Raw genomic sequence first — 23225 nt, 5'->3', positions numbered from 1 at the left:
GGCTCATGTTCAGCAGCTGTCAAGCAGCACCCCCAAGTCCCTGCAGCTGAGCAGATCTTGAGCTACTCTGCCCCAAGCCTGTAGCGATGCATGGGATTATTGTGACCCAAGTGCAGGACCCAGTATTTCACCATATTCAGATATATTTTTGAATACATGGACTATTTGAAAATCAAACATTAATTTTAGTCATATTTATACCACAGTAAGCTTAGATGAGATCCTGGTGTTTTCTCCTAACTTGCTGCTTCTTCAGGTAATTTTCTGGATGACTAATGTCTGAAACAGTGTTGGAAACTCTTGGGACCATTTAGGTGTAAGGAAATGCAAAATACTTTATTTTTTGGTTTTTGGTGAAAGTTGTCATAACTGCTGGCTCTTGTGGGTCTAGTGCCATGAGAGGTTGTGGGGCTGGGATAGAGTCCTGCTGGTCTTCGCAGAACAGATTTGAGGAGGGATGCACTGTGATCAGCTGCCAGCTTTAGCTCCACTGAGCTGCTGCTTTTCTGTTGAGGCTTGGAGAGGACCATGGTGGGTTAAGAGGTTTGCTGTGCTAAGCATAGTGCAACATCCACTTCCAACATTCAGCAGTATGCAACAAAGAATATATTGGCTAGAAATGAGTAAATAGATGAGTTTTTTGCAATAGTTAGCCATTAAAGAGTATTATGCAACAAACAGAAGTTCAAACCTGGACAGATTATTTTCCCCTTCATTTGTAAGAGGCATACGTATCTGGAAAATGAATTTCAGCAGGATTCCCGGAGTCTAGTAGACTGGTATTAGGTGTCTCCCATGTGAATGGGTAATATATTTTTAAACGTCATGACAGAAGTGTGGCTGTTGTGTTCATAATACTGTACATTTAATTCTGCATTTATTTGTCTAATAGACTTTTTCCTTCCTTTGTAATTTAAAGGGCAGGGAGCAATTACTGTCTACCAACAATAAAAAGTGAGAAGATTAATGAGGTGTTATATTGTGGCACCTGTGAAGAACTTGAACTTATTCTGTGTCGCTGTGAGGAATAAGAAATGCCACAAATAGATGATGTGGATTTGCCAAAGTGAAATACAATCTTTACTGTATTGAATCAAAGTTATCACCAACACAAGAGACAAGTTTATGTATTTGTCATGGACCTAATTTCTCACACATTTTTGCATAAATTACCCCAAAAATATGTCAACAAGCTGTGTTGCAACCATGTATTATATGCAGTTGGCTACACAAACGTATTTTCTACCTTTCATGAGCCATGTTCTATTTGCTTTCTCTTGATTGCATAGTCAGTATATGGAAATTAATCTGTGAACATTATCAGACTAAATAATTTAACTACTTGGGGATAATTTAGAGAATTTGGATATGTAAAATTTACCATTTACTACTCAGTTAGTACTGATGACTGGGAAACCTGCACATGAAGAAAGATCTGCAGGAAAGAGAAGATCTAGAGGAATGAGAAAAAGAACATGGTCCAGTTTTTCAATCTGCTCTTTATTCTGTTGTAATGTAACTATTAGTCTAATCAACTGAAAGTTTCCGCTGAAGAAGTATTTTTTCCCCTGTCACATCACTGGTCACAATTCCTGCGGCTGGATTAGTAGACCAGTGTGACCACACAGTGGGATCCTTCCTTCTTCACTCTGCGTTTTCTGGGCTCCTCCCATCTCAAGTCTTGTGACTGTATGTTGAACAGCGTTAATTTTCTGCTGTGGGCCTCAGCATCTATGTTCAGAAATGAAAGGAGAGCTAGACTGCTTGTCTGGCAGCAATTTACAGTTTCTATGCTTTGGACATAAAGAAAAATTACAGCCTTTGTAGCCTTTAACTAAATTTTCAGAGGTGATGTCCAAGAGTTATTTAGAGCGATGCTGAATGTTTATGGCTGTCCTTGTTTGAAAGAAGAGCTGTAGAATCTGAGAAATCAAATAAGTTTGAAAATCACTTTGTTGGGGGTGCCTCAAACTGTGGCCTTTATATAACAATCTGTTCAGAATCTGTTTCTTATTATTTCTTACATGGTTCTGAACTCCCCATCCCTGGAAGTGTTCAAGACCAGGCTGGAAAATGCTCTGAGTAGCCTTGCTGGTGGAAGGTGTCCCTGTCCATGGATAGAGGATTAGAAATAGATGATCTTTAAGGTCCCTTCCAACCCAAATTCTGAGATTCTATTATAATTCTAGCACAAGCAACTTTCAGTTTCTGGAGAACCTCTAGGACATACGTAATCAATGTTTATATTTTATGTTACTGTGTTTTAACAGGGTCTGGCCTTAAAAAGCTAGGACATACCTAAGAACTAGAGTACATGTTATTGACAGACACCACTGCTGTGTGTCAAACTCTAGTATGTGTATCTCATGGTTTTCTGTTCATTATTATTCACAGAATGACTTGGCATGCAAAGTTGAATTCAGCAATTTCCAGAGGACAAGTATAAGTCAAATACCTCAGCTGGATCAATGTTTCCTCACAAGCTACCATGATTTTGTGAGGCATCTTATTTCTGTGCATCCATCTTGCCTCTATTTCAACTGAAAGGACAAACCAAAGTGTAAGGTCTGCATTTCCTCTACTAGGGTCTAGGCTGTCCAAGGCTGAAACTTGACATAATTTGTTAGTAATTTTTATTAACAGAGGAAGAGAAATGTATATATATATATATATATATATATATATATATATATATAAAACAAGCTACAGATCACAGGCATCCTGTTAGCCTGACAGCCCTTGAGAACTGTGACCATTTTTGCAGCTCATCCCTACAGGTGAAATGCAGTCCTTGTATGCAGTGTGTGGATAGTATGATGACAGTATGATGACAGTACTTTCAGACTGGCTGTTTGTTTGCCTTTTGTCAGATGTTTTTCACCTGTCCTTTCATTGGCCATGGGCTTTTTTCACATCAGTTACCCTTGTTACACTTTCAAGCATATGAATTTCAAGTCATTTAAATGTCTGGGAGGCATATTCCTTGTACATGTACCAGCAGAATCATAGAATGATAGAGTATCCTGGGTTGGAAGGGGCCCACAAGGATCATCAATCTCCTGGCCCTGCACAGACAACCCCAAGAGTCGCACTATGAGCCTGAGACATTGTCCAAACACTTCTTGAACTCTGTCAGGCTTAGCGCTGTGACCACTTCCCTGGGGAGCCTGTTCCAGTGCTCAGCCATCCTCTGGGTCAAGATTCTTTTCCTAAAATCTAAACTAAACCACCCTGGACACAAGTTCAGGCCATTCCCTTGGGTTCCATCACTGGTTACCACAGAGAAGAGATCAGTGTCTGCCGCTCCTCCACCCCTTTCCAGGAAGTTGTAACTGCAGTGAGGTGTCCCCTCAGTCTCCTCTCCTCCAGACCGAGTGGACCAAGTGACCTCAGCTGCTCCTCATACTCATCTCCTCAAGGCCCTTCACCATCTTGGTCACTCTGCTTTGGATGCTAATAGCTTTATATCCTTCTTACCTTGTGGCACCCAAAACTGCCCCCAGCACTGGAGGTGACCCTCCCCAGTGCAGAGCAGAGTGGGACAATCCCCTCCCTTGCCTGGCTGGCCATGCTGTGCCTGATGCTCCTCAGGACAGGGTTGGCTCTCCTGGCTGCCAGGACACTGCTGACTCATGTTCAACTTGCCATCGACCAGGACTCACAATGAGTGTATCCAGCCATGAGCTGGACGTTTTGTCCAGGACACTGTGAGAAACAGTATCTAAAGCTTTGCTAAAATCTGAAAAACTATATCAACTGTCTTCCCTTGATCAGCTAGGTGTTTTACCTTGTCATAAATTAAGATGAAGTTTGAAAAGCAGGACTTTCCTCCCATGAAGTCATGCTGTCTGTAACCGATGACTGTGTTGTCCTTCAGGTTTTTTCAATAACTCGCAAAATAATCTTTCCAAAAATTTTGCCTTAAATATGTGTATTTATTAGTTTGGTTTGATGAAATTGGCTTAAGCACAAATGGGTCTGTATGTTCGGGATCTGTTTTTCTTTCACTGGCCCCTGAAGTGTGCACTGTTACTCCAAGGGACTGCAGAGGCTCTGTTCCTAGGGATTACTGGTTTGAGGCAAACAAAAAGGAGCTTCAGATAAACCTAATTTGCTGGGGTAAATACTCAAGCATTTTTACAAGCAGGTGTCAGATTTTCCTAAGGGCCTCCTTCCTTCTCTGCTGCCCATCGTGTTTTTGGGTTTGCACCCCTGCCTAGTATTTTTTTTTTCCCTGTATTCTTGCAAGCAACTGGCACATAGTTTCTTGGAGATGGCCTGATGGTAATCTATTTGGGAAAATGTTTTTGTCTCTTCTCTAGCTGGTTCAAGAGGTCTGCATGCACTTTGATGAACTTCAAAGCACTACTTTAAGTACTCTTTTATTTCCCTAAGGTTTATATTCCTGTGGCCTACAGCCCTCAGATTTCTTTGTTGCGACCACATGTGGCTGTACCAGTGTTTTGTTTCAAAAGTTCGTTTTGAAATGCAGTATGCCCCTTAAAGTAACATTTTAAGATTTCATTCTAAAAAAAATTAATTTAAAATATTATATTTGTTTTGGATGGAATTTTTGAAACAATGGTATCTAAATTATAATGTTGCATTTTGTAATCAGCATTCCTAGTTAACAATTTTTTGAATATGATGTAAATTAGAAAATATTTCAAGCATTTTTCTTAAAAATGTCTTGTTTAATGTTGGTTCTTGAAAGATTTTCCAAGGAATTTAATGAACCTTTGGATAATTGTTTAAACATTGTGTGCATCTTAAATATTTTGAAAGAGGGCTTGCCCAAGAATAAAAGGATCACATGAGCACTTAGAAGTCGTATAAAGGCGCAGTAAAGAAAGATTTATGACTGATTCCTGTGTTTTTGCTGGCACTTACCTTTGAAATAGTTTGGAGGTAAGTGTAAGAATCTGACAGCACTTCCTGAAATACCTTTTTCCAATCTATTGAGTGCACTTAACCTTTTTCTTTTAGGTGATTGGATTGTGCTAGTTTATCTGAGCATTAAAAGAGAAAAAAATAGTGGCCTGGTGTCTGGATAATTTTGGAAAATGTTTACTAGAGTGAAACCTGGAGAAAATACTTCTGGATATGTTATGAAAGCATAAACTTCAGCCTATTCACAAAAGCTATATTATAATTCTAAGACTCTTATAAGAAATGCAGGGGTGCAATTTCTAGCCGAGTCTTTAATAGGGACAAGGATGACAAGGAATTTCTCAAAATGTGAAAGCTGTACAGGATGTACATGAGATTGTTAGCTTGAAGATAGCCTTTTGGTTTGTTAATGCTTTCAGCTTTTCAAACCTTTTATTCTTCAGATTGTTTACACTCAAGTGAGATATCCTAAGTGCACGCTTCCAGAGTGTTTGCCTGCTGAGCACTCCACTTCGGCACATTTGTGGGCACAGCTGATTGCCACACTCAGGGCCCTGTTGCTCCTGTCTCCAGAGCCACACAGCAACTTGGTGTTGCTGCCAGAAAATCATATCTTATGCAGCGCCCAGGGACGCTTTGTCAGCAGCTTTTTCATCAAATTTGGCATGCTTTAAGACAGCGGAATGAGGTTCCTCAGATTATATGACTCTTCACGCAGCAGAGTCTGGAACCGAGGGATGGTGTCAGGGACAGATATTGCCCAGGCAAAGCTGCACTTGGCAGGACGTAGAAATGGGCAGAAAAACCCTAAGCAATTTGACCAGTCATTATTTTATATCCTAGGGAATTGGATCATTTTTTTTTCCCACTGGTGTTGTTCCTTAAAGAGTAGAGGGATCATCCAATGAGCAGGGATTCAAAAGATACACAAAGCCAATAATTTGCAGAGATTTTACTCCACAGATCAGACACTACCATTAATTTTTAAATAACTGAAAGTTATCTGCCAGTTATTATAGGTAGCAGAGGTCTCTAAATGGGTCACTTGAAATGTAAGTATGAAAGAATATTTTTCTAGTGCTGCTTACCACAACAGAATCTGAAACATTAAATATTTCTCAAATTCTGTGGATGACTGCAGTATCTGCCTTTTGGGATGGAGAAAAGTAATGAACAAGTACAATAACTGTAGAATTAGTAGAGAAATGGACATCAGAATAAGGAATAATCTAAATGAAAGAGATGGTCATAAGTGTAATACAAGTCAACAGAGTAATCTTTTGCAGAAAAGGCAGATTTTATTCTGTGAACAGAAAAAGACATGAACGGGTCAATATGCTGTTTTAAGACAGACTGGCAAGGCATCTTCCAGATTTTTGTGCTCACTTAGGCAAACAAAGTCCTTATAAGAGCAGGAGAATTAGGATGGAGGCAGAGTAGGTGGTGTAGCAGGAAAGAGAAGGGAAAATGTGTACCAAGAGAGAAGCATCTGAATTGTTCTCCAGGCTAGCTGGAAATAGCTGAGGGAAAATTAGCTTTATTTCCAGCAGATGACTTGGGCTGGCCATGAGGTAGTGAAGCAGCAAACAGTTCACAGAGAGGCTTAATAATTGGAAGTATTGTAAAGGCAAATTAAAACAAGTTTCTGTGGGGCAGGTCTAGATATACACAGTCTTTTAAATGATGCTCTGCCTGTGCTTTACTGGATGCTACTATATAATGAGTGCAGACTATAAAATTTCTGTGGGCTTGTTGATGTTACTTATGTCACATCAGGACTGCAGGACAATTTAGCTGCTGGTTGAGATCTCAGCAATTTCTCCTCCTGCTTAACAAGGCAGAATAGTATCTATGGATGTGTCTTTTATTCTTTATATTATATACATGTTATTTTCTTCGTAAATGTGCATTGCATGAAAAGAAAGGTTTTGGTGTTTGAATATATTTCTGTCAAATCATTAAAAAATCAATATTTCTGCAAAATGGAAATCCCACTGTGAATATTTTTGGCTTGAAAATTGGAGGAGAGAAATTTTCTTGTCTGAACTTTTTCTTTGCAGAAACTAGATTTCTGTGGTGATTTAAGTAGTCTTCAACATATTAATTGGAGAATAATGTTTTCTCTTACTTCAGAAGTTAAATTCTGGCATAAAATAGTATGGCATTTATCACATGTTTATCACATGCAAGCCATGGCTTGCATGGCATCTCTCAATTGGTTCTTCTAAGATGTATTTCTGGCCTTCATTTTATCCCATGGGCAAAATGTCATGGCACACAAAACCTCAGGCTATGGGGAGTGGTTACCCTGAAGGCTTGTCTTCTAAGAGAAGCAGTTCCACTCCAGAGGAGAAAAGACAGAATTACAAATCATATGAGGCGAGGCTCCATACATAAATGACATTTCATACCTTTACAGGTATTACAAAGAATTTTTTTTTTAATATGTATTTTTTAATTCTATCTGGACTGACTTGAAAAACTTCATAGTTTGTCTAGTTGATAGCACTTATCAAAGAGCTGCTCACCACAGGATTGCAAAAATTTTAAATTCAGCCTTGGTAAAAATATATAGTTATGTCCTTTTATGATTAATGAGTTATATGTTGTCAAGAGATGGCAATACTAGTTACAAATCTCAGTATGTGCTTGTGCAACTGCTGGGTCAGGTCACAGGAAAAAAAAATAGGATTATATATAAATATTACAGAAGATAAATAATCATGGTAGACTGGGTTGCTGGCGTGCAGAGGGAGACAGAAGAGTGGAGCCATCCTGCCCAAGACATGAGGAAAATGAATAGTGAGAGGGAGAGAGGAGAGCTTTGGATGAAGTACCTGCAGGGAGTCTGGGCATGAAGGAAATAGCCAGGCAGAGTCAGGCCAGGCACCAAAGGAGGGAAGTTTGTCCTTTCTAGACAGGGAGATGATGCTGGAAGGGAAAGCCCAAAGGTGAAAATGAGTGTAAGAATGGGACCAGTGGGGCTGGATGGGCCAAATGAGAGCAGTAGACAAAGAACATCTGTGGGAGGACAGAGCAGAGGTTCCCACTGGCAGCAGTGACAGCAGCCTCTGTTTGTCTAAGAGCTTTTACTTCTCCTAAAACAGAGTAGAAGAAAGGACTTGCAGCATCACTACATACAGCAGTTAGTAGGTGTCACTGATACCCTTCCTCTGCTGCTGAATGAGTGATCTGTCATCCCAGGCTGCATTAACACAAGTAAGGGATTCCCCAACATGGCCCTGCTCTGCTGTCTGTGACTCTGTGAGGCAGAAAGGTAACATTTTTGTTTTTCTAGATGTCCTCTTCAGAAGGTGAGAAGCTACATGCCAAAAAGGTATTATTTGCAAACTTGTAATTTTATTAAGCCCAAGACAAGGTGACCTGTGTAAATCTTATTTGGTCCCTTTGTGATTATTATTATAATTTTTTCCATGTTTATAAGGTAATTATAAGTGGGCTGCTGTTCTAATATATGAAAAGAATAATCTGTGGAATGTGTCATTCTTCTATAGTGGAATATGTCACTGTAAATTCTCTACTCATTTTTTTCCCAAAGGCTGATAACTAAAAAAGGAAAGAGGCAAAAATTATTAAGCAGCTGATCTTCTGGCCTGAAGAACCAAATTTCTGTCTAATTCTGCCACAAATGCTTCTGTTAAGTTCAGAAATCATTTAAATCAAACTCTTCACAAGCATTCTGGTGTTGTATTGTAATTTTCTTTGTGCAAAATGGAAGTCCTACAGTCTGATTCATGTAAGTGTTGAACATTTGCTCTTGCAATTGCAGACAAGAAAAGTAGCACTCTGAACATTCAAAACCTATTTAATGGTGAGTACTTAAAAACTCAGGTTGCCCATAACTCAGTATATACTTTTGACCTTAATCTCTGTCAGTCTCATTTTTTATCCTTTTGACTCAGAAGAGTATTGGAAAAATACATTCATTAGGACCTGGCAGCTGCTAAATTGCTATAGAGGCATGGAAATACTGGGAGGAAATTAATTCTGAATTTGGACAACGTGCTGATAGTAAGGCACCAGACACTGAGCAGTCATGGAAAAAAAAAAAACCCTCACAGACAGAGTAGCTGCTCATTTAATAAATTCTTTTTTTATTTGGTGCACTGATGAGCTGTTGCCCTTTGAAAAGTATGGTCACGTAATTAAAGATAACATACATATACACAGGACAGATAAATGAAGGTTTGAGTAGCATTTGTAAGATGCAGTTCAACCATTCTGTGTTTAAAATCTTAATTTTTTTTAAGGTATACACATAAAAAGAATATGTGTGGGAGTTTCTGCATTCACCTTATGTACAGAAAGAAATTGTTAAACTTCTCTGCATAAGTTAAAAAAACCCATAAATTTTCTATTGCTTCAAAACTATTTAATTTTTGGGCTATTCCATAAAGTACAGCTACACCACCATTCTCTACTTAAGAATAATGAAAATGATCCTGTAAGTGAACTGTAGTTTAGATTCTGACAGCACTGAAATCAGAATGAAAGAGAATCAATTTCTCAGTATTTATTTGAAAGATTTTTTCAGTATGGATTTAAATTCTGGACCCATAGAACTGACAAATATACAGAGCTCTTTCCTGTTTAGACCCCACCCTCACTCCCCTCCTATTCCCAAGAAAAACTTCCACATCTTTCAGAAAGCTGGGCAAACTTCTATGTTGTCAAGGGAATATGCTGCAAAATTATCAGCTGACATGTATAAGCCATGGAAAATGAATCCAAGGACTGGAAGTATTGGAGAGGGAAGTATTGAAAACATCTGAATTCAGGTATTTGACACATGAACAAGTAGTCTGGGCTCCTTTACCCTCCCATCAGTAGAACCTCTGGGAAATGTGGCTGGAGATGTGGACCACTCATTGGCAGTGCATGAGCACATCTTTCTAGACTTTAATGCAGTCTGTAAATATTGGTGACAGATCTGAGAATAAAATTAAATTTGTCAAAAATGAAGCTTTAAGGGACTGTAAGAATGTGCAAATTTATACTGAATTTACTAGATAGTTCTAGAGGACATTTTGATGCACACATGGAGTGGTTTAGTTTTGGTATATCCAAATGTAGCATTTCAATGTTCATTTTAAAATTAACCAGAGTTAAGAATGAAGGAAGATGATAAAACTAGTACCAAAGGAAATGTTTAATTTCATGTCAAATAAGAAGTTTTGATGACCTAAGAAGATTAGCTTTTGTTTCCATGTTGCCAAAGCTTGTCCTCGACATTACTGCTTCTTGGTCAATACCAAGATATTTTGCATAAATTTTTTAATATAAGCTGCCAAATAAAATTGTATTTTATTTTAGTTCTAAAGAAAGCATTTCAGTGTCTTCTGACTACTAAATACATTTCCTGATACACTGTGAAATGCTGTCAGCATTTAGATTATTTTATTATTCAACTTTCATATAGTTTTATTTTTATTTATTTTCCTTACATTTGTCTTTTGTCAGTTATGTCTTTTTCTTTTTCCTGCAATGAGGCCAGTCAGTTTTCAATTGGTTTCCTTGCCATTATTCTTATTTGGCCTTCATACGTATCTTCTGTCATTCTTAAAGTAGTTCTTCATATTATCTTTCCTCAGTCTTTTATGTCAATATTTCTTCACCTCATCCATTCACTACATCACCTTGGGGTTTTCTATGCAAGTAGTCCTGTTGAGGTGTCCATGCACTTACCCCAAAGGAGAAGACAAGATATGAGCAAAAGCCATGAAATTAATAAGTTACCAGAGGAGCATTTCTCTGTCAGGGTGGTCTGCTCCTGTCTTGTCTAGGTGTCAAAGGAGCTGCTGTGCAGCTCTGCTCTGGTGGTCTTCCTGGTTACAGTTTGTATTTCCCTTGACAAAAGATTTATGAAGACACAGGTAGCTGTCAGGACTGTGGGAAAGGGAAGAGAAGGAGCTAACCATGCATTCCATTTAGAGGCATGAATTAAAGGCAGCTCTTCCTCATCCTACAGCTTATTTTCACCCAAGAGTGCCAAACTTTCACAGCTACATTTATCCCATAGAGAAGCTGTTGGTGAACTTGAATGTCAAGCTGATCATCAGGGACTAAAATGAGGATAGTGGGGCAAGAAAGCCCTGCATATATTTTAGTTACCTAAACAAGGCCAGGGCATGGTGTAAAGATCAGCATGATGGCTCTCACTGCTGAATAGCTTCACACTCCCAGGCAGGGTTTGGCCAGGTTAAATGGCCCTCTCCCAGGGCATGGGTCAGGAGCTATGCAAGAGTTCTCCTATGGTGTCACAAACAAAACCATCCTGTTTTGGGAGGAAGAGAATTTAGTAGTGTGTCTTGCATGTGCTCAGAGCCATGGATCAGGAATCATCGACAATGAGGTCTCAGGGTGAGCCCTTGCTGATCATTGTCACCAGTGGCGTATCAACCAAGGAGTGATGCCAGTTTCTGCTCCCATTGCTGGAGCCCACCTTCGTGGCTGTAGCCTCTCTTGTGCCAACGCTGGCTTGGCATGTGGTCATGTCCCAAAGTTCCATCTGCCCTAAAATATCCTTTTTTGAGATATTTGAGATACAACTTCATGTAAGGCATTCTCTCTCTCTCATGAGGTTGTACTTAGCTTAATTACAGCCCTAGACATTTTTAGATATTTTTTAAGCCAATACTTTCATTTGGATAGCATATGATCTTTTTTCAGCTTCATTTGTGTTGCTTTTTGAGAGTACAGTTTTGAGGTCCTTAATGCATTTGGCAATTTTCTATTTATTTATATACTTGCTAAATCCTATTGCAGTACTTCTCCTTGAGATGTCTTGTAAGTGTTTTCAAGCACTTAGATCTGTTAAAATAGTATTTCATAAATATTTAGCCCCATACAGAAGTTCACATCACAAAAGCAGATTAATTTCATATGGAATAGCAGACTTGGTGTCATTATAAGTCCAATGTGTGGACAAGCATTTGTACTAGACCTTGACTAGTGGACCTTGACTGCTTTTGAAATTTAAAAAAAACCCATTAGTTTTGAGTCACCTTACCCTGGGAAATTTCATCCATTCTGGTAAGCGCAATAAAGTTTCATGTTTGAAAATAAATCCAGAAAATTAGAATTTCTCAAGGTGTCTTTTTAAACTATTTATATAATTTCCCTCTTAAGCCCTCCTACTACAAAACCTCTTTATTTCAGGTAAAGCTTGGGTTCTGAATAAATTGGGCTTAACCTCACTGTGGATTGTGTACTTTGGACCATCCTAAAGTCATTCTGCCTGCCAGTCAGAGTCTCTTGACGTTAAAAACCTGAGTTTACATTCTAAAACTGTGTCTCATGCACACTTCCTTTTCACTTTGCAGTCAATATAAAGTTAAAAAATTAATAATCTCTTTAAAGTTAAAAGTTAATAATCTCTTTCTGATTCAGAGCTGCAAGTGATGAGTGAATGTACAAAGCAGAGGTGTCCTGTTTCCTTACACACTCATCAAAGTGTGAAATATGAAAGGGAGTGTGGAAGAAAAGTTTGTTCTGCTCTGTAGGTTCCAAACACTTTCCATTTTATGTCTGCTGTATTATTACATTTGGAAATGTGCAGTTAATTCTGGGGTTTTGTTTTTATTTTTGTTTTTGGTTTTGGTTTTGGTTTTTTTTTGTTTGTTTTGTTGTGGTTTTTTTGTTTTTGTTTTTTTTTTTTTGTTTTTTTTTGTTTTTTTTTTTTTTTGTTTTTTTTTTTTTTTAATTTGTAATCTGTTCTGGTTTCGTGCAGGCCTTAGAGAGAGGGCTTTATCTGGGAATTTCTTTCTTTGTGATTTCAGGGTTTTTTTGGTAAACATAGTTGGCCAGATCTTTTGGTCTTTTTTTTTTCTTTCTTTCTTTTTTCTCTTCTCTCTTTTTTTTTTTTTTTTTTTTTTTTTTTTTTTTTGTTATTGTTTGCATAGATTACAAAGGGAATTGCAGAAAAGGTTCTGCTCTTTTATTTTGGGAATGATGGTCTTGCCAAAGTCATTAAGCTGGGTTAAGTTGTTGTACTATGTTCCCCAGAAAACCAGCCCTTGAAACCTAACTGAAAACTTGATGAAGAGTGGGCAGTTATGTGGTTTTTTTTCAGGACACAGCATCAGTGGTCTGTGATGTACACTAACTAGCAGCTGGTTTCTGGATGAAATCTGATATATTATTTTGATTTACCAATCTCTCTTATTGGCATCCTCTTTTCATAAAAACTTTTTCTCCCCACCTCCTCTAATAATTACTTGACTTAATTTATTACCAGCTTTTATTTCCACTGTATAAATGCAAAGAATGTTATTTTTGGGGGAATATGGGGCTAGGGGTATTTTAGTGTGCTTCCCACTATGGTTCACCAAAGCCTGAATGTGATGACTCTGCAGGGCCAGTTTACAAAACCTTGCTCAAGTGCCGCTGAAGTGGAACTGATTCTGAGGGCAGGAAGCAGCAAGGTCATCTTTAGATTCCTTTTGGTTTGTGAAAGCCTGTGTTAACAGATTCATAGCGCTCTCTCCATGTAGTAAGTTTGTGTGCAGGGAGGCGATGGAGGCCCAAGGCAGGGTTGGCAGGCATGGGCACTGCAGGCAGGTGTGAGCAGCAGCACTGCTTCCCTGTGATCCCTGGGACCACGCACCCTGGGGTCCTGCAGAGAACCAGCTCTCTCATCGCTTCTGCCTGCAGCCTCCCTGTGGAACAGGGGCCTCCTGTGACTGAGGATGGAACAGACTCCACACAAGCATCAAAAGATATCTGTCTTTCATGCATCTTCCTTTTCAGTGTTTTCATGCAGCTTATTTTATTTGGACTGCACATATTTAATGAAATTTTTAATTCCTTCTACATTAGAAAAAGCCTTTTTTTTGTTTGTTTGTTTCAGATAATTTTTGAGTAATTTTTTATCTTTCTTAAGTATAACTTCAATAAAAGTGTGTTTGTGAACCTAGGCTTCATCTGAAAAAGAATGCATATTCTGAAAAGATGAAAATTTAATTTATCTGCACTGACAGGTTGGTGATGTCTGATACGTTTTTGTATTTCTTCATTTTGGTTTTACCTATGAAAGGGTTTTATTTTGTATCCAACTGGAAAACTTGTAAGTGTGTAATGTTGGAAAACTGCTACACACATGCAAAAATAAGTAATTGTTTTGAAACTTCAAATTTTTTTCTCATGCTGTTTTTAAAATGCAAAGTTTTGATTTTTTTGTACTTCTTATTGATATGAAAATAATTCTGGGAACCTTATCTTCTATAACATGCATATTTGTATCAGTTTTTAAAAAATTGGTCAAAAATTATGAACATCTATCAAGTCATCATGTATACCTAAAGGATTAGTCTATGGCTGTTAAAATTATATTGACAGTTATTAGATTGCTTGCTGGATTACTTCAAATACTTAAAACATTCATGTGGTTATGTACACCTAAGAATATGTATTTTAAAGAAGCCACAACATGGTTTATTTAAACTTACACTGACAGAGGTGATAAAGCTGCAGACAGATGAGAATGGGGTAGAGAAGATAAGAAACAATAGCTTTGATCAGTACTTAGTAGAGAAAAAAAGGAAGTCAATTATGAGGCACTGGGATAAAGCAAATTCAAAGGTTCATGACCTTGAGAAGAATAAAAAATATTTGCTAGGTTTGTTGGGCTGAAAAAGGTAAAAGGTACAATGTATGTGTTGTATCCACAATGATTGATTAATGATACTGTATTAATTTTGGTATATTTGAAATTTTTAATTTTTTACATGTTAACACCTAAAATATTCAAGGACTTTTTCCCCTGCCTAGTTTCATAGAATCATGTTGTCAATTGTGACATTCTCCAATTTTCCTGTCTCACTAAAAAACCAGAGATGTGTCAGCCCTTCATCCTTAACAATTCTTCAATTCTGCACAAGTTCTAAGCAAAAGGTTATTTAAGTAAATGTTCAAAATTAGCTGATGTATAAATCTTGGCAAAGAACATTGGGTTTAAAAAATGCAGTTTTTCCTGAATGATGCCAGTAGCTGTTTCTGCTAACTTGGTAAAGCCTCATGTTCCTCTAATAACTGGTATATTTTCATTGAAAAGCTTTGAATTAATATATTTGGGGACAGAAATTTTATATATAAAGTCTTGAGGGGATGGCTGAGAGCACATATGAGAGTGTCCAGGTGCCTTTGGCTGGTAGAAGGCATTTGAGAAGTACTGTAGCAGGAGATGTCAGGGAACTTAGGCTAGATGAGATATTAGAGCATGCCTAAAGAAATCAGAAAGCTGCTGGGGAGTACAGGTTTGGAGCAGGAAGGTATGGTTGGTGCCAGGTGTCTTGGTTCATCAAAGCATAGCAAGTTTTACTGTGCTCAAGGAGAGAATAAGGCAAATTAGGTATGTAGGAAGAAATCTGAAAGAGTCTCCTAGGCTCAAAACCGGGATATGTTTATTTGGGAAAATGTTGAGACTCTGGGGCAATAAAAGCCACCTGTTTACTAATCAGCAATTAAAGCATGCATGTCAGTGGATAATTACTATAAAAAGTAGGATTCTTCATTCTGTAGCTTGTCTGGTGCTGTCATACCCAATGATGTTTGTCTCCTGGGCAATTTTTAGCGCAGACTCTTACTGAAAAGCATGTTTTGCAAAGAACCGTTTGCCTTCCAGGGGCAGTCCCAGAGTTCACTGGTGGCTCCCTTGGCAATTTCACATCCTCTCAGCTTTATGTACCACACCCACAGCAGCTACCCATAATAACCTCTTACCAGGTTCAGTGGATGTGAATTCATTGGCATTTACAGATAGATCTGTTTGGTTTTCACCTGCACAGCATCCTGCACTTGCTGGTCACTTGCATGTCTAGAACATGTCTGGTAATGTCTGTGTCACTGGAACAAAAGTTCTTCAGCAACAATTTTTAATATGCTTTTTTTTGGTCATGCTTAAACAGCTTCTTAATTTTTACGAAAGTGGTATTTAATGAGAAAAGGCACTTTTTTATGCAGTATTAGATCTTGACAAGTGAAGGAAAGCTTGCATCTCTAATTGGGCAATAACACTTGAAAACAGTTTGGTTAATAATTTAGGTGTATATAATATAATGATTTAAGTTAATAATTAAACTAATTCAGGTGCAATCATAAGTGATTTTTGACTCAGATTCTCAACCTAGCTGCTGATATTACAGTTATGCTGAAACCTTTGGATGGGAGCAGGTACACAAAATAGTGCTGGTTTTTTGATATTTCTTTCTATTGTTGAAAATTGGGTTAATTTATCAAATAGCTTTTTTATTTTTCAGGGTAAAATACTCAATAAATTCTGGTGGATTTATAAGAAATTGCCGTGTATCTTACTAATTCTGCAACATTCCAACTAGGAGAAAAAGCAGTAGATAATTTTTTTTTAAATTTTTGTCTACCAGTTGTTTTCAAACAAACAGGACTTCTTTTTTACAACCTGAAAGAACTATGCTTCTTTTTTTTTTTTTTTTTCTTTTCTGCTATCGACAGGCCGAGCTCCGATAACAGGCGCCATAGCATCCGAGAGAGGATGTCCAGTACCAACGAGAAGGGGAGCCTGTCCATGGAGTCCACCAAGGAAACCAGGTACTGTGCCGTCTGCAACGACTACGCCTCAGGCTACCACTACGGCGTCTGGTCTTGCGAGGGCTGCAAAGCCTTTTTCAAAAGGAGCATTCAAGGTAATAAACTGTTCAAGTGAGTCACCTTTACTCTTTACTCTTGAGGAAACTGAAGTTACTTGAGATTCCAGCCTGAGTCCGGGACAGTGACATTTATTGGGTTTTCATTAGCAGTTGTTGTGCTCTCCCACATAGTTTTAGCTCTGTACTTGGTGAATGCTTTTAGCAGGTATAAAATATGTTGTTATTTAGTCCAATATTAATGAGGAAAAGCAAAGCTTTTCTATATCATCCTTGCTTTAGGTATATCTGACCATAGTGGTAGGGAGAAATTTAATTTAAAAATCCATATTGGATCAAGATGACCACTCTTTCAGGCTATGCATATCTCTCCTCTTATCCGAGGCATTTTTGAGAATTGCATGTCAGATGATTAATTCCTGCTGATTGATTTATTAATCTTAATTTAGTGTGCCATTAGCCAGATGGTTCAGTTCAAATCTCAATTCCTTAAAGATGCTAGATGTCTTCTGAGAGCCAGTATTGAAAAGGAATGTTTCCTTGATGAAATATTATTTGTGTCTGTCAACAAAGCAGGGCTTTGAACTGTACACAGAATGGTTTAGTTCGCAGTCTTGTTGTGGTTAAAAAGACTAGTGTAGTAAAGGGCATCTAACAAAAACTGTTAACTACTGTGACAGAGATAATTCTTTCCTTAAAGGTCTGTCACTTTGTGGAACAGCTGCCTTTTTATTTTGCTTTATTCAACATCTCTTAAAATGAGTAAGAAGTAATTGTAATTCTACTGAAAATACAGGTACTGTTCAGTATCTAAGTTTTAGAGAAGAAAATAAAACAGATTTCTTCCATTTAAACAGGAAACTGGTAAAGTGCTGTGGTTTTTTTAGGTTTCTATAGCTTTTTAAATCTCCAGGTCATACATAGGCACAAAAATTTCTGTTGCCTGTTTTACTGAAGTAAACATAGGGTGGAACAGTTTTACATCATATCACAAAGTGTGATTATTGCCTGTTTTGTTGCATGACTAGCACTGAGGTGAGTTAAATAGGACTTCCAGCATTCAGCTCAGAATCTTCCCCCCCTTGAAGGAAAAAAGTGAAAGAATGATGGAGGGGTAGATATTGATGGAATTATTTGAATGACAATGATTAGTTAATAGTTACTCATATTTCTATTTATCCAGACGCATTGAAATGATTTTTAAAAGAGTGAGTGGTTAGAGCCAGAGGTCAGTAATAAGCAACACTGAAGGGAGAAAGGGTGAAATGCTTTTTTTTCTTCACATCAGAGTAATTTACTTTAACTTGTGATGTCAGGAGAACAGCTCCCCTATTATGTATTTGTTATTTTTCCTTTTCAGTTCCTCTGACCAAGTCAGAATTATTCTTAGAGTTTTGAAATTATGTCCTTGTGCTTGAACTGAACTAGATCACAACAATGTGAAAATTGAAATAGCCTTAAGCAAAAGAGTTATCAAGTAATTGTGCAGCAAAGATCTTCAAAGATTTTCTCATAGGTCTTGTTTTCTTGATGTCTAATCTTCTAGTTGCTCTGCTTTGGAGATTCTCCACTTTCTACTCTTTTCTTTTTTTCTTGAAGCATGATTTCCTTCAATATGGTGTTTCACAAGTACTGAACAGAGCAATAAGATTACCTTACAAGCCCATCCATCACATGGTATTTGTCTATATCCATCACACTGTAATGTTTGCCTTATTTACAAAAACATGATACTCTTCTCTCATAATCAATGTGTGATGCAGAATAAAATCAGGCATACTTTTCTGCAGAAGAAACCATTTATTTTACTCATTGTTTTGTTTGGCCATTGTGGAAGAAGAAATGAATCAATTTCATTGAGCTTCTGTTGTGACCACTTGGTGGTTTTTCCCTGGTCTCCACATGGACAAATGTTGTGGTCCACTACACTGGATCTGTTTTCTATTTGTGCTGCACTAAAGATTAGCTAGTAAATTTTCTTCTTGCTATGTATATATATTTAACATAATTTTTAAGTAGATAGGCTTTTAAATCTTGAAACTTAAGTTTCCAGGATCCCATAAAATGTCTTTCATGATCTATAAGTCATGTTTGCTCTAATTTAAGCTCCTTGCTTCTTGCCCTGTCCCCTGTGGGCACAAAGAACGCTTATTACAACAACCTTTTACATAGTTGAAGACTGTTATCATATCTTTTCTCTTTTTTAGACTAAACAAACCAATTTCTTTCAGTAGAACATGCTTTCTAGACTTCTGATCCCATTTGTTAAGCTCCTCTGCACTTTCTCCAGTTGATCCACCTCTTTTGTGATTATGGTAAGAAAATGACATCCACAAATATAAAGAAAATAATTTAAGAATATGAGTACTTATGAGAGAATTGTGATAATTTGATCACAGAGGGTAAGAAAAGTCTTCTGAACTTTTAAAGTCATAGCTACCCAGTCTTGATAAAAACAGTACTTTTTGAATTTTCTACTGGGTTTGGAAGAGGTCTCTTTTTCCACAGTTACATACTCTCATTGAACATGTGTGCAATTTATGAAAATGAAAGTAATTTGTAGATTGAGAATAGATCCAAACCCATGCATTTGCCTTGCAGATGATAATAATTTTAAATATACTGTGATCAGATAGCTAGGAATGAATGCTACTTACGTGCAGGTATATTTATAGAAGAATGCATGGACCAAATAGTATTGTATCTGTTTTTGATTTATTATATATACTGCATTTATTTATGTATATACATATTATTTATACTGCATTTTGATTTATTATATATACTGCATATATATGCTTTGCATTCCTAAAATAAATGGGAAAAAATTCCTGTGAATCATATGATCAAACACTGTTGAGGATTACAGAACTTTTCTGTATGAACAAAAATAAACCAAAATGCTTTAAGCAAAGTTTTTTGTTGTTTCAGCAAAGATAACTGTGCTACTTTGTTCTTTGCTAATCTGTATTTCTCAATAAATATATAGATGCAGAGATAATAATTTCTGTACTTCTCATCAGAGATTTCATAGGAGAATTGCTGTAATGAACCTTGATGTTCCTGCTAGACTGTATACAAACATTCTACATTGTTCTTAATAGAACCACAGGAAACAGTAAGGACAGACATGAACAAGCTGTATGTGGTAATGAACCACCTCTGTTATTCTCAGTGGTATCTGAGGTATCTGTATTTACCTGTGTAAGTATATACTGAAATTTTATGAAAACTCACATCTGCATTGAAACTTACCTGAGGTGATAATAGATAGCTTTACTTTTATCCAGCGGATCTGGAATGTTCCTGGTAATATTTTATGAGTTTTAAATACTGAGGTATTTTTCTTTGTTGTCAAGTAGTTAAAGCTTAAGAGATAACCTGAATTAGAAATTTTCTCAATTTGTGCAAGTTTTCAGTTCTGTTTAAACAACAGATGGTTTGTGGGAAACCTGAACTGTGTCCTGAAACTGCCTATGTCAGTCTGTTTTGTTAGTTTATGTCCCAGAAGTGATCTGGGACCTTGTTTTGAGAAACCTCAGTGCAGAGTGTTATTAATGTACAAGCTTTCACGGGAGAGAAAAGTCACAGGACATGAATACCATGTTACTTGGTGATAGAAGAGTGCTTTACTCTTCCCCCAGCATATGTAGCCTTCAGAATTGTATTGAATTGAGGGATTTGATTTCAGAAGCATAACAAGGAGCCACACCACAGCACACTGTACTTCTCTTCTAAAATATTTATGAATTTTCAGACCAAGAAGGGCCATTAGATAAATAAGTCTCTTCACTCAATATGAACTTTATATGCTATCCATCTCCAAAGCCTAGTAACTTGATGAAGGTAAATATTTTAGAAGATGCCCAGACTCAAGATTCTCATGGCCTCAAGCATTTTCTTGAGCCATAATGATGGCTTATTCTAATGATTTGTCCTCCCATATGCTAAAAATTCACCAAATTTATGTGTATTACTTGAAGTTACGTGTCTTACTTTGGCTTTTATATCACTTTCATGAACCAGTCTTAGTAACTACTACTATCTTTCTCCTGTAGAAAGTTCTTAAAAATTAGGTCATCAAGTCATCAAATCACCTTGATATCTTAAGTGAACTAAAATTTTTCAGTCTCCTGCTGTATATCTTTCTATCTTCTGAGTCCATTATCTTTGCATCTTTACTCATTCCCCCGCACCCATAACAGCCTCTCTAAAATTTGGATGTCAGAATTGGATGATGTATTTCAACATGAGCCTTACAAATGCCATTTACAAATTAAAAATTCCCTTGTGACTCACACATTCTTTCCCCCTTTTAATTCCCTTGTTTTTTGGATGGCCACCAAGCCCTATGAGACAGGAAGGAATTACTCATACCACCTCTGACAAGCATCCAGCAAATGCCTACATATGGGTGTCTGCAAACCCCCAGAGGGAGCACAAGGGATTCAGAACAAACCAGGAGTAAATCCTTACATTAGAGGGTATCCTTATCCCAGAATTGCTCAAGCATTCTAGAAATCACCAGTTCTATTTCCCCTTCATGTGCCCTTCTTATATTTTTCAGGTGCATCTTCTCTGCTTTTGTTTACAGCTTTTGCTCATATCTGGGATATTTCACATATAGCAGTTAAAAATTACACCATTATGGGAGGCATTACCAGAACAGGTTGGCTTCTGAGAATGGATGAATAGCTGAGGAATTCCAGAGGCCCGCCTTTAATGTCTTGATCAGAGATATAATGGTCTCTGAAGTGCAGGAATTCTTGGAGCTGGGAAGTATTTTGCTTGTGTGCCTTGAACCTGGATTTTAATTAGCAGTTGTACCTTCTGACCATCAAGTAGGAGAGTTTTGGCAGTAGACTTTGAGTGTTATCAATTGTTTTTATTTGACAATGATAGAGTTGTACTTTGTTGAAAGTATGTAATGTTGAGAGGGGTGGTAATGTATACATATTTTCATATTTGAGAGAATTTTACTGGTAAAACATGCTAGTAACTGAGTGTTTAGGTAATGGTGAAGTGCAGCAATTGTGATAGTGTCAATCTGGGAGGTTTCTGAGATCTTCCCTTTAATTTTCCATTCTTGTCTTCTGTTTTGATGGTATTTTTGTAATCTGTTTTATAACAGCTCAGATCCTGCAGCCAAGAAGGCAGAAACTCCCTAATACAACTGCTTGTACACTGGTACTATGAGCTGTCAGCCAAAATACAGAGCAGGAACTTCAGTGAGACTAGCAGAGTTAACCACAGCCAATCAACAGGGAGCTGCAGATGGGCATCTGGCCTCGTGGTTCCAGTTGAAGATAGCTGTTGGACGTTTGAAGGCTGGAAAAAGGTGGATTTGGAAAGTCTGCCTGGGTTTAGCTGTCATTGAGACTGCTCTAACTGCTGGTGGTCAGCCAGGTTCTTCTGAAACTTCTTTTGATTTATTTTTGTGCATTTAGTAGTTTTTCTCCAGTGTTCCTTGAGGTAAACACGTGCTCTGATTGCATTTTTTTTTTTGCTCTGATTGCATTCTCTAATATGCATTTTTAATTTCAGCTATGCAATTTATGGTGATCTTGTTTCAGAAATTTGAGTGCTATTGAAAGGCAAGAGTCAGTACCTCTTTTTCCCTAGCACTACAATTTTGAATGTGGTACTTTTCTAGCAAATTTTAAGTGCTGCATTCAGCATGGATGTGGTAGTGGCTTAAGATGGTTGTATCTGGATACTTATTTTTCAAGGCCTAAGCAAATCATAGGGCTGCAGTGGACCGTGAGCTCTAGTTTATCTTCCTGTCCTGTGAGAGGATCAGCTTCTACCAGTTCCTTATATATGTTTATTGATCTGCTTCTTAAAACTTGTATCTTGATCCAATGTTTTATTCTCCTTATCTTTGGAGGCTACTGGGAAATTTGAATCTTCCTGCCTCCAGGTTAAGGTCATCATTTATTTTCCTGAGAATCATGCCACAAAAAAAAAAAAAAAGTGTTCTCTTTCTGCAGCAACCTTTAAATCATAGAAGTTTGCTATTACATTTGGAAAAAAAATATTCTGTTTTACCTAACCTGAGGAAACAAGGTTTATTCAACATTTTCTCATAGGTCTTGTTTTCTTGATGTCTAATCTAGTTGCTCTGCTTTGGAGGTTCTCCACTTTCTACTGTTTTCTTTTTTATCTTGAAGCATGATTTCCTTCAATATAGTATTTCACAAGTACTGAACAGAGCAATAAGATTACCTTCCAAGCCTATCCATCACATGGTATTTGTCTATATCCATCACACTGTAATGTTTGCCTTATTTACAAAAACATGATACTCTTCTCTCATAATCAATGTGTGATGCAGAATAAAATCAGGCATACTTTTCTGCAGAAGAAACCATTTATTTTACTCATTGTTTTGTGCATATGATTACTCCTATTTTAATGCAGAGATTTATACCAATCCTTTGTACTTTGTGCTTTTGTGCTGTTGTTTTCCCATGTGCTACCCCAGTTTGCCAAGGTAATTTGGAATTCTTATTCTGTACTCTCCTGCCATTTATTTCAGTCTGGCTAGCAAAGAAGTCTGGCCTTTCCTCTGTTCTTCTAACACATATAAATGTCATCTACAAATGAATAGCAATTAATAAAAGAAATACTCCAGATTACTACCAATTTGTGAGGAAAACACTACATATAACTGGATTCTGGACAGACACTATGGAG

At 37.4% G+C, this 23225-nt stretch overlaps 1 protein-coding gene and 1 long non-coding RNA gene across 2 annotated transcripts in view; one reads left to right on the top strand and one right to left on the bottom strand.

Moving 5' to 3' along the window:
* ESR1 (estrogen receptor 1) overlaps window positions 1–23225 on the top strand; it is a 103898-nt gene that overhangs the window by 15898 nt on the left and 64775 nt on the right. The window contains 1 exon segment of the mRNA XM_053973079.1: window positions 16378–16568. Coding sequence (XP_053829054.1) covers window positions 16378–16568 — 191 coding nt within the window.
* LOC128805690 (uncharacterized) lies at window positions 1554–11105 on the bottom strand. The gene is made up of 3 exons (XR_008436524.1): window positions 11023–11105; window positions 7728–7821; window positions 1554–1731 (listed from the first exon to the last, which is right to left on the bottom strand). It is a non-coding gene; the product is annotated as an uncharacterized LOC128805690 (long non-coding RNA).

This window comes from Vidua macroura, chromosome 3 (assembly GCF_024509145.1).
Source record: "Vidua macroura isolate BioBank_ID:100142 chromosome 3, ASM2450914v1, whole genome shotgun sequence".
NCBI lineage: Eukaryota > Metazoa > Chordata > Aves > Passeriformes > Viduidae > Vidua > Vidua macroura.
This window is presented reverse-complemented; position numbering and strand designations above follow the sequence as displayed.